Source organism: Erpetoichthys calabaricus, chromosome 4 (genome assembly GCF_900747795.2).
Source record: "Erpetoichthys calabaricus chromosome 4, fErpCal1.3, whole genome shotgun sequence".
NCBI classification, from domain to species: domain Eukaryota; kingdom Metazoa; phylum Chordata; class Cladistia; order Polypteriformes; family Polypteridae; genus Erpetoichthys; species Erpetoichthys calabaricus.
In genome coordinates this window covers 188,935,563-188,948,552 of record NC_041397.2, presented here as the reverse complement: position 1 = coordinate 188,948,552, position 12,990 = coordinate 188,935,563, and the positions used below count along the sequence as shown (strand labels likewise).

General features: G+C 39.8%; 1 protein-coding gene across 1 annotated transcript in view; it reads left to right on the top strand.

Annotated features, from left to right (window-relative positions):
- The window catches only part of LOC114651178 (transmembrane protein 255B), a 177,717-nt gene that overhangs the window by 103,140 nt on the left and 61,587 nt on the right, over window positions 1-12,990 (top strand). Inside the window, exon 4 of the mRNA XM_051926233.1 lies at window positions 3,592-3,681. Within this exon, the coding sequence (XP_051782193.1) occupies window positions 3,592-3,681 (90 nt within the window). The remainder of the gene's footprint in view (window positions 1-3,591; window positions 3,682-12,990) is intronic.

Here is a 12,990-nt window from a genome sequence, read left to right as displayed (position 1 = left end):
AACACCATCCAACCTCTGCTCCTCAGGGACAAGCTGACAGAGATGGGAGTAGATTCATACCTGGTGGCATGGATCGTGGACTATCTTACAGACAGACCTCAGTATGTGCATCTCAGGAACTGCAGGTCTGACATTGTGGTCAGCAACACAGGAGCGCCGCAGGGGACTGTACTTTCTCCGGTCCTGTTCAGCCTATATACATCGGACTTCCAATACAACTCAGAGTCCTGCCACGTGCAAAAGTTCGCTGACGACACTGCTATCGTGGGCTGCATCAGGAGTGGGCAGGAGGAGGAGTATAGGAACCTCATCAAGGACTTTGTTAAATGGTGCGACTCAAACCACCTACACCTGAACACCAGCAAAACCAAGGAGCCTGGTGGTGGATTTTAGGAGGCCCAGGCCCCTCCTGGACCCCGTGATCATTCAGAGGTGACTGTGTGCAGAGGGTGCAGACCTATAAATACCTGTGAGTGCAGCTGGATGATAAATTAGACTGGACTGCCAATACTGATGCTCTGTGCAAGAGAGGACAGAGCCGGCTATACTTCCTTAGAAGACTGGCGTCCTTCAACATCTGCAATAAGATGCTGCAGATGTTCTATCAGACGATTGTGGTGAGCGCCCTCTTCTACATGGTGGTGTGCTGGGGAGGCAGCATTAAGAAGAAGGACGCCTCACGCCTGGACAAACTGGTGAGGAAAGCAGGCTCTATTGTAGGCATGGAGCTGGACAGTTTGACATCTGTGGCGGAGCGATGGGCACTGAGCAGGCTCCTGTCAATCATGGAGAATCCACTGCATCCACTAAACAGTATCATCTCCAGACAGAGGAGCAGCTTCAGCGACAGACTGCTATCACTGTCCTGCTCCACTGACAGACTGAGGAGATCGTTCCTCCCCCAAACTATGCGACTCTTCAATTCCACCCTTAAACGTTAACATTATTCAAAGTTACTATCTGTTTTTACCTGCATTTTTATTACTTTTTAATTTAATATTGTTTTTTGTATCAGTATGCTGCTGCTGAAGTATGTGAATTACCCCTTGGGATTAATAAAGTTATCTATCTATCTATCTATCTATCTATCTATCTATCTATCTATCTATCTATCTATCTATCTATCTATCTATCTATCTATCTATCTATCTATCTATCTATCTATCTATCTATCTATCATGGTCTTAATAATTACAGATTTGATATGAGAGAACTCAAAAGACTCAAAACCTTCAATACTTAATTGTTTCTTAAAACTAAGAAGTAACTTTGTGAGTGCTCTCTTTTACCAAACAATTCTCTCGCTTCTTTTCTTCCACATGGCCACTACTCAAGTACCGTATATACTCGCGTATAAGTCGAGTTAGTGAACCCCGAAAAATCGATCATAAAATCAGACCCCGACTTGTATTTTTTTGTTCAAAAATACGACACTTATTTTTTTTATTTATATATATATTTTTTTTACATCTTCTTGCTTCCTCCAATCTTGCACCAGTTTCTCAAACACATCGAATTTTGTTGGAGTAGTGCCATTACCAATTTCTTTCACCAATTCAATGACGTTTAATTTAAAACCAGCTTCATATTTTCTTCTGATCGAATGCTCCATCATAGATAAGGGATGCTGTTACAATAAAGGTGTATGAGGGTGTGAGATACAAAAAACACAAATCAGTGCAAACGTTGCTTCGGAATAGTTTGGGTATTACCGTGTGGTCATATAGGCACTATACATAGAAATAAAAGGCAGTGTGCTCTGTGCTTACTCTCTCAGGTGGGCGTTAGCATATCGTAATTTCTTGGATCAATAGTGTCAGTTTTCTGCTTTCGACTTATACAACCGACATCATAAAATACCGGAAATTATACGATAAAATCAAGTCCCGATTTCTCCGCGGGACAACTTAAACACGAGTATATACGATATTTCCACTTAGCTCACCTGGCCTAATTTTGTAGGTTTAACAGATTTTCACTCAATTTCGCTGCATCATTTAAACAATTTGCTTTTATAGTCATTTAAATTAGTTATTTACTACAGACTTCTTAATTTATGCACAGGTTTTTCTATCCTAACAATTCTGAAGGTTCCCTTTCATGGATACACATGAGAATACATAACAAATGTTTAAAACAGGTGTCAGGCAACTCCCTAGCAGCTTACATCAAAATAATATATAAGTCTTCAAAGAGCTTCTAGAACTGTCTCACAAGGGTCTGCATCATGGTCCAGTTACTACCTATATAGAGTCTGCATGTTCTCCCCATGTCTCTATGGGTTGTCCACCCATATTCCAAAGCCATGGTTAAAAACCATGGGGAAGTCATAGCATTTGACGGTGCGGGTCGGATCCTGGCTCTCTCTTCTGTTTGGGAGTCTCTTGTACTCGACACCATCAGTACTGTAACTGAGATGAGCTTGGCAGATGAGGACAAACCACACTTGGAGCAAGGGGATGGTATAAAAGTGATCAGTAATTTTATTACAAAAATTAAAAAAACAAATGTTCAGAAAGTACAGTGCTTCATCAAAAATAAATAATGCAATAAAAACAAAGGTTAGGTGGAGGTTAAAGTCAAAATAAATAAATCCATTAAAAACAAGGTTAGTGATCACTCCTTTAGCCCCCCGGGCGTCAGCATTTCGCTCCACTGAAGGGGCTCTCCTTCCCAGCTGCCTGCCTTCTCTCCCTCAAGCCTGCTCCCTTCAGTTCACTCGCACTGGCTCCTTCCACCTCCTGCCTTCTTCTCTCTCTCTCTCTGTTTCTCTTTCACCTCTGTTGATTCTCTACTCTCACACTCATACTTCCCTTTTAAAATGGGGACGCTGGGGCAATCAGCAGCTCCCGGCGTCAATTAGGGTCGCAGACAATCCTACACCTGTGCACTAAGTGCAGGGCCTTCCGCTCCCATATTGCATACGGAAAATGCTTGCCACGCTACCATGTCCCCACCACATGAAGATACGAATGCAGCGATTATTTATTTAAAATGCCACAGACCTCACTTTACCACATAACAACTCCAAATTCTTGCTTTCACATCTGAAAAACATACAAAATGCTGCCCTATACTTCTGCCTATTGTTGTCAGGATAGGGTTTGTGCCTTTGTGACCCTACAACAGTATTGAGTTGGTTTAAAAATAGATCATTATAATTAAGAACCATATACATATCTTAGAATATGTTAGAAGACATCACAATATGCATTGGCCTATGTATTACCAAAACTACTTCTTGAAGCAGCAGACTGTGGGAACTGTGAGCCCACCCTGACCAAATACATCCCTGGTGAGAACACCAGACCATCACATGAGGCCAATTTATACTTGCCAGTCAATCAAACATACATGCAGTGGTAAGTCCTGACTCCCAGGCTTCAGGGTTATGAAGCAGCAGTTCTAGCCACTGCACCAGTCATATATTATTTGTGGCTTTTTTGGAATGTATTGTATACTGTATAGAGATTTGCATATGGGTCAGAATGTGCTGGAATATTATTATGTGACTTTAATCAACTAAGAACATTAGCATATCAACATGAAATACTAATAAAATTGAATGACGTGTGTTTATCTCCTTTGCAGCTTGTGGCTTCAATTGTCTTCATCAGCATTGGGGTGATAGCGGCGTTCTTCTGTGCTATTGTGGATGGGGTAATTGCCGCAGAGTATATTGTAAGTACTGTATTATGACTGCTTTAACCTTTTCCTCAGTTTGTAATAGGCACTCTGTTCCATTCCTTGTGCTGTTAATCATTAAAAATGTGACATCTCAATTGGTTAACTGTTTATATAAAAATGATTTAAGGACTTCTGGCACAGAGAGAAATTGACTCTTGATTTCAGCAGAAACAAATGATTATATGCACTGTTAACGCATGTGATACCTATAGAATACAGAATATGAAGTATAATTGTCTTATTGGGTTATGCTTACAGTATTTGTACAAATGTATTTATTAAATGGTCCATGCTAACTTGAATGTCTGTGTGTATAAAATAATGGATCTTGTTGGTCGCAGTTGACAAGTTTAAGCAACTTTGAGTGCTCTTGTTAATTTTGTTGGTTTTTAGTTACTAAAGATTTTTGATGCAGTTTCTTTTAAATTGTAATTCACTGAGGGCAATACTTCCCTTACAGCTTCTATCCTTTGTGAAATAACAGCGGTGGTTAACTGAAATTGGGCCAATGGATTACACAGGGGCCTTTTTGTGCTGTCAGGTGGGACTGCCAACCCAAAGGGTACCTCCCACAGGCTCTCTCTCTTTCGCTCGTCCAGCCTCTGCTGCACTTAGCCCCTCCCATTACACTTGCCCCACCCCTGAGTGATGCCTGCTCACAGCACCATTTATCTCTGCTGAAGAATTTACTCCTCCATGAGGCGGCAGAGTGGGGACTGAATTCGTGCCACTGTATTACATTGTAGGAGTTTTCTGTCCCTGCACTAAGGGAGAACCCCCTTAGGCCAGCAGCTGACTATGACTGCTAACTACAAAGGGGTCCCTTGCACTACAGTAGGCTGCTCTCAGCTTTGCGGTGCTCATATCTACCATTTCAGTTTATTCATAGGTAAAAATGACATAGTTTCTGTAAGGTCGCTGGACCTGTACGAAGATGTTGCTAGAAGTAATGCTTGTAGCTGAGTGGCACTGAACAATATAAAGCTAAACAAGGGCCTGAGACAGCAGACAGAGTGGAAAACGTATATTGGCAAATGGAGAATTCTTCTGCAGGTAGTGTGAGTAGGCAGAGACCACGAGGGACAGAATTTCCTAGACATTCCACAACCACCAAAATGAGAAAGAGATCACAGAAGACTAACAGGAAACCAAAAATGGTCCTACCAGACCTTCAAGAGGCAGCAAACAATCCACAGGTATAACGCTGAGGCCTTTGTTACCTGTTGTTATGATATGGCGAAACTCCAAATGTATTTCTTTTCAGATATATTTTTCTGTAAGCTCCTGAAAGTATTTGGTGGATTTTGGAAAAAGGAGATTTAGGCTTGTCCTGCGATGGGTTGGCGCCCTGCCCAGGATTGGTTCCTGCCTTGTGCTCTGTGTTAGCTGGGATTGGCTCCAGCAGACACCCGTGACCCTGTGTTCGGATTCAGCGGGTTGGAAAATGGATGGATGGATGGAGATTTAGGCTACATCAACATTTGTACGTTTTTGTTTAATAACATAGAATTTACACCTTTCCTTTTTAACACCCAGAAATAGAGACTTTTGAAAATGCTCTCCAGAGTCACTTTTCAGAAAATGCTGGCTCAGCATGGCAGTGTAGATGGGTGAAAACGAAGAGTTTTGAAAACACTGCCTGCAATCATACACTTAGTGGGTCCTGCTTACTTCGTGGTTCTCCCCTGATTAGATTCTACTCATTCCGTTTTCTTAGCTGCTGTGTTCACTTGATACTTCTGCATTACTCTCAATAACAGTTCCATCTCAACATCAGTCCAAACAAAATGATTTGTTTTTTTGTTTTTCAGATTATCCATTGCTGTTCTCCATGAATATTTAACATGGAGGACCCTTTCTCTTCCTGTTTCTGCTGACGTACACATGCCATGTGTAGGCGAACAGCCAGATCGTATATGTTTCTGGTTGCTTTAGTGAGGGTGGAGATGCTTATGTAAATGATGTGTGGATGGAGATTGTTTTTGTTTAAACACACCATTTTTAGCCTCAGACTTCACTATTATTTATTTCATGGGAAACTCAAAGACAAAAACATTTACAAGCTTTAGTTTGTGCCAAAGAAGGTATTCCTAAGTACTGACTTAACAGGGTGCACAAATGTTCATCAAAGAAATCATAACTATACAATTTTTATATAAGTGTCACTGTTTTAGTTTCCTTTTCCACAAAGTATTATTAACTATTTTTTTTTTTACTTCCCATACTAACAAAATATGTAATTTGGCCCAGGAAGTCCAAACTTTTGCATGGAACTAAATATTCATTCCATGCTATGTGAGTTGCATAAAATAAAATTGTGATAGGCAAATTAAAGCTAGAAAGAAAATGAACTATAGAACCTGAATTTCTCCACAAATCCTTTTCTGGACATAGTGAAAGCTGATAAATGTCGCTGTCAATGAGGGTTATCACTCACTTGAAGAGAGATGTCCATCAAACTAGAGTTCAAGTACTCTACATTCTGTTCCACACATTCAATAATCCACCTTAATACAAGAATAAGTGTGTACTGTATGTGTCCATCTGGTTGCTATATCTCTGTCCTTCCAACAGATGGTGCATCACAAATATTAACACTGCTCTTACAAATCCCATTGCATATAGTAGAAACATACACATTGCATGGTGCACTGTGATCATTACTGCTGAGGTCTACATTGATTACTTACGTTTCCACCCATCTTAGACAGCTAGCACAGCTAGTCAATTTATAAATATGTACTGTGTTATTTGCCCGGACACCACCAGTCGGAGACCACATCTTTATACAAAATCTTCCTTATTTTCTTCCAATCAACACAACTCAGTCCCGCACAACACACAGTGCCTCTAGCCACAGTCACCTTTCTCCTCGGCCTTTCTCTCTCTTAACGTCCCTGGGCCACCTGTCTTCTCTCTCCAGGAGCTTCATCCTGCTACTGCCCTCGACTCCCGCTCCTCGATAGGAGGAAAGCGGCCCCATTTATCCTCACCCAGATGAGCTCCAGGTGCTCTACCTGATGTCACGTCCTGGTGTGGCGGAAGCGTCAGGAGAGCACCTGGAAGCACTCCGGGTGACCCTGGAAGGATCGTCCTCCATGGGTGTGGCGGAAGTAAATAAGTCCCGGGCTCCATGAGGCTCGGGGCGCCCCCTGGCGGTGGATATGGGCCTCCACGGACTTGAGCCTCCCTGCTCCCCTTCCGTGGCCCTCTTCTGCTCCAGGGCGGTTGCCCCCTCGTGGCCCGGAGGACAAATATGCCACCTCTCGGTCCCTCCAGGAGTCCCGGCCGGGTCTGACCCCCAGCCATGTACGACAGTACATAAACCAACAGAGGTCACCATGCAGGTTTTATTTTTGCCAGTATATTGAAAATATGAAATCTAATGTCATTTGTTATTTACCCTCTAGGTGTGTGCTGCAGAATTTGGGCGATTTTTACTGTTCTCTTTTTTACCTTGTATAACTTACCATGCATGGTCTCCTTCAGCTGGTGTCCCTGAAACAAATATACTGAGAAAATAATGATAGTATTTGTGGCTGCTGATTTCCAGGAGGTTCAGGCTCGGCGAATGCATATTGACTAATAAAGAAAACCTTTTTGTTAAACATGGACCATTAGTCTTAAGGATTTTATGGAAGCTCTTCCTATCTGGAAGAAGGGTAAAATTTGTTATCAGTGCTTCCAAAGGCAAAAATGACCCCTTCAGGGTATTTTATTATAATTATTTTTCTTTTTTATGGGTGTTAGCAAATTTGTATGCTACAGAAGTTGAAATAATATTATTGACCAGCTTGTGTGTTTTATTGCATTTGATTGAAATTAATGTGAGCTCAGAAGGTGGTAAATGGCCCTTTGTTTAACATCTACATCAGCGTCTCTACAAGACAATCTCATCTCTGGATAAGCTTCATTAAACTGTGCAAAGGACTCTGCCACAAAGGGGTAAATGGGAGGTCAGGGCTGAAGGAGTAATAAACGAGCAACATTAATTAAAGTGTCGTTCCTCTCTTGCATGCTCTGCATTTTCCTTGATTACCTTGTGGAGCCAAGCAGATTTATATAGTATCCTTCGGAATCACACTGTATTTCTGGGGGAAAAAAAAGAAGACAAGTTAGAAATAGATAAGAAGTAGAGCATAATGTTTCATTGCAGAAAGTTGATCCTAAATAGAGGAACAAATCAAAGCAGTTTGAGAAATTCTGGATCATCCCCAAACATACAAAAATTACATACTTGAGTGGCATAATTATTAATAATAAAGGCAAAAGAATGCAGATTATTCATTTCCATTATGACAACTAATAAACAGTGCTTGTTTGATATAATAGGAAAAGCTACACAAATTAAATCCAGAGCAGTAAGGCCAAAGCACAGCCTTCTCAGCTAGAAACAGAGGAACACCAGCCTTCTCTTTATTGGGTAATTCAATGTAGAAAGAAGCTTCAGTGAAACAAATTGGAATGTTTTAGAAACCTGGAATATGCCTTGTAAATACAGCCGGGTAAGCAGGCCAAGGTAGGCAGGAAAAAGGCCGGGGTGCCCTGTTTAATAAACACAAAGAAAGAAAATTAGCTGCAGACAATCAAGTAAACAGTCAGGTCTCCTCAAAGAGCCAGTCATTAAACTTTAGCCGAAATGAGTTTTAGCTCTGTCCTCCTCCTAGGCTAAGGTACAAATGAGACGCCTCCTTCTGGCATAAGATGCTTATATCGTCTGAACAGGAATGGGCGGAGCTTTGTCAAGGTGTTGTCCTGTGCTACTGGAAAAGAAGAAGAGATTACTACCATCAGCACCCCTTCTCGACCCAAGGTGGAAGGGCTTACCTCTCCAGAGCCTGGAAAATGGTCCCCAGGAGCACATTTGTGGTAGCCTGGGGTATTGAACTGAGTTTTGGTCAACTTTAATGAACAGCTACATCAGAAGGTTGAGAACCCTCAACACTAGTATTATTAGAAAAGTCTAAAAGAATGCACTGCCCAAACTCTTCAAGCTATCATACACCGATATTGTGACTTTAAACCACTCACTATAAAGTTAAGGTTAAATCAAAAAATAAAGGAAATTTGCAAATTATGCAACAGGTAAAAGCTGATGCAATACAACACGTTCATAATGGCTTATAGGTAGTTCGAACATGCACAGTACAGGCTCTGCTGTTAGTCTAGTTGAGGCCAAGGTAAAATGAATGTGGACGCTCTGCTGCAGGAGTGCATCATTGTTGAACAGTATGCCATAGTGAGATTTCCTTGGGCAGAGGGAGTGAAACCTGGCAAAATTCACCGAAGGATGTTGGCTCAGTATGGAGGTGAAAACAGCTTGAGTCAATGAAAGGTTTATGAATGGGTAGAACAATTTAAAGAAGAAAAAACAAATGTAATGGATGAAGCTCGATTTGGCCAACCATCAACATTGTGTACACAAGCCCACATCGGCATGGCAAATGCCTTTATCAGGGCAATGTTGTCTGTTATTGCTGTACATTTAGATATCATCAATGGATCTGTACATGCCATAGTGCATGATGACTTGGGGTACTGTGAAGTTTGTGTAAAACGGGTACCCAAACAAGTCAGCATCCTCCTTCACTCCCTCTGCCCAAAGAAATCTCACTACAGTGTGTTGTTCAACATCAGTGTAATCCCGCAACAGAGTGGCTGTGTTCATTTGACCTTGGCTTTGACTAGATTAATGGCAGAGCACTGCATTGTGCACATTCAAAATAACCCCATCTCAAACATGTTGTATTGTACCAGCTTCTATCTGTTGCGGTTATCTCATAATTTCCTAATTGCCTTTATTTTTGGATTTTTTTCCTGTGATTCTTAAAATCATGCAGTGTTCTACTAATATTACCCTGTATCAGTGAATGTAAGCTCATGTATGAGTGTGCCTTGCAATGGTCTGGCATTCAGTGGTTTTATGGAAACAATGCCGAGGATAGATAGATAGATAGATAGATAGATAGATAGATAGATAGATAGATAGATAGATAGATAGATAGATAGATAGATAGATAGATAGATAGATAGATAGATAGATAGATAGATAGATAGATACTTTATTAATCTCAATGGGAAATTCACATACTCCAGCAGCAGCATATTGATAAAAAACAATAAATCAAAGATTGATAAAAATGCAGGTATAACAGACAATAACTTTGTATAATGTTAATGTTAATTTATTGATGAATACACCAGGTTAGCTGTTTTGTCTTTTCCAGTAGATAAAATGAACTTCTGTATTTTAATACATCCTTGTTTATTATGACTTCAGAAAGCGTCAACATGTTGCTTGTGTGTGTGTGTAAGAATTTCATTAAACTCTGTAACACATCTCAAAATTGAAAGTATTTAATACTGCTAATGATACTTTGTAAGCAAAAAACATGAAAATGGCTAGGCCTTTATTCCAGATATCTTGATTTTTGAGCATTAAAGCCTATATAACTTTCTAATCTAAAAAATTCAATATGACTTGTAACACTTTTTAAATCTTTTACATAATTCATTTAGGAGTCTCACTGTTAATAAGTAGCTCTGTACCAGAAAACATGTCACTCTATATTTTCACCAGCAGAGGGAGCTGTAGGCATGCACTGAAGTCTACACTTCAAGGGGCCTGCTGGGTTTCTTTCTTTCTTTCTTTCTTTCTTTCTTTCTTTCTTTCTTTCTTTTTTTCTTTCTTTCTTTCTTTCTTTCTTTCTTGTGATTTGAAGCATGTTCAGCATTCTTAAGATGTAGCTAAGTCTTAGCAATAGTAATTCATCATTTTGTTTGAAAAGCATTGAACTTGCTTAAGATGCTGTGTAGTTTTCCTTGTTATGTTATTCAATGTGCTGCATTTAAAAGATACAGTTTTTTCACAGTGGTTTATGTTTTATTATTTGTTACAATTTACCATCCATAAGCAATGCATTATATTAAGGTACACTAATCTACCACTCATTCTTTGGAGTGATTTTGTATTTCTGACCAACTTTGCATTGTCATGTAAAAAACCAATTGACTTTATATAGTAGAACATAACTGACTTTATTAAAACTCACATTAAAGTAACTTATTATCAGCTGACAAAGAACAGATAACAGATTTTTTTTTTCTTGATTTTTTTTAATGAACAAAAACAAGCAAACTTGCAGATCAGATAATCAAGTACATTTAATTCACATAAACGTCTCTCCAATGACCATTTTAAGTGATGCAGAACTTTTAAGTGCACTTACTTTTATGCATAAGTGGAAAATAAATTCAGGCATCTCTTAATTTGCACATCCAACTTTAATTTATTCCTCATTCGTTCATGTGCTTTCTGAGCTCACTTTTGTATCTCATGATCATGGGAGGTCAAGGGCTATCCCAATAGCACTGGGGGTAGGGCAGGATAGCATGCTGGAACATCGCAAGGTAAACTCACTTACAAACACCCACTCAATTAATGGACTTTAATTTAGATAGTGAAGTTGCCAGGAGTTTGCTTCTGCAGTTTTTTATTCTCTTGTTCACATTCAAACTGACCACAATGGATCACTAGAACATTTGTATTTACTCAGCTGCAGAATGCATCATGCCTGTGGTTTGCCAAAACGCTAACGGTGGTTTATGATTCCCTTAGCAATTCCTGTCTGTGTCCAACAACCTGGAAGGTCTAGTTGGGCATCACATAGTCTGTGGAGCCCTGAATCACATAAATAATGCAAAGAAGAATTTTTGGCTTCCAGTAGCAGCATGTAAGAGCATGTATACAGAACACTATGTTACAAACATACTTACTGTGCAGTACGTCCTCCAAGTACAATTACCTCACAAAGTGTCAATTACAAAAAGTGAACTTCAGATGTTTAGTTGTATATTTATAGTCACAAATTTAAAAGAGAACACTCCCATGAAAGTAATGAGAAATACCGTACTATCTATCTATCTATCTATCTATCTATCTATCTATCTATCTATCTATCTATCTATCTATCTATCTATCTATCTATCTATCTATCTATCTATCTATCTATCTATCTATCTTAATGTGAACTAAATAACAGTTAATTCAGGACTTTGTTGAGGAGAAGTTCAAAGAATATTGGAACACTTTCAAGTTTCACCAGAATAATGCCAGAGAGCAAAAAATATGACAATGTAATAGTAGCAGCAGCAGTAGTAGTAGTATTGTCATGTGTACAGAGTATAATAAAATTTTTACTTGTATTTCTTAACATTTTTTTAATGAATGACGACATCCAACACCACAGCTTGGCTAAGAAAGGAGCAAATCTATTATACCCCATACGGTGCACTGTATCCCCCATATCTCATTCCACCCAAGTACAGCTTAAAAGTTAAAACCAACAAACAACCTAGATGGAGTGGAAAAAAACTAATTAGGCAAGAAAATCATTAAGCAGGCTGCTAAAAGAACATAAGTGTGTTATATTGTGATGTCAATGGGCCCATTTGGGGTTTTCATTGCTGAGACCAAGGTGGACCATTTCACAGTGGATTCCAAGGATGCTCCGTTAATTCAAGATGTGGAGAGTTCTAAGTAATTACATTAAAAAATGAGGATGTCAAAAGAAAGAAGCTCAGGAGTTTTCCACTGAGAGGCCAGAAAACAGTTTAGCCGCTACAGTGCCCAGACAAAGCAGTTCACATGGGTGAGGAATCAGTGAAAGCTTTGAAAGGTCCGACAGTGTGAGAGTTTAGGGATATGAGGGATATTTACAGTCAAAAATGAAGAGAGAACCTGTTTTATCTGTAACCAGAAAGAGAAGATAGGAGGGCAGTACAAGAAACATGCGGAGGAAGGTGCCAGGTAAACCAAATACAAAATAACTGGCAGAGTGGATCAAGTAGGAGACCCAGAAGACAAAATGTGACATTCTTGAAAATATTTTGCAAGGAGAATGGAGAAGCCAGTGGAGCAACATCACAGAACCATTGTGATTTCAGAGAATGAGGTTTGTTTTCAGGTGAAAAGAAGCATAACAGTGGAAACAAAATAGATGGTTAGGGAGTGAGGTCACAGAAGGAAATGCCACTTCTCTTGACCATTGATCAGAGTTGCAAATAAAGGATGTCTGCCTTTTTATTGTAGAAATAAGAATTTCACAGCACTTGCCCAAAAGGCATCCTCAATGTTTTTAGTCTTAGCGAGATTGACCGTAGATCTTGCAACAAGACATAGGCGGCCAAATTCAATTCCATAAGGAGACATGTAGGTGGCTGGGGAGGGCGATAAAGCAAGAGACAGACAGTGTGCAGGCTCAAGGATAGAATTCAATTCAAGACTTCATTGAGGTGCATGAG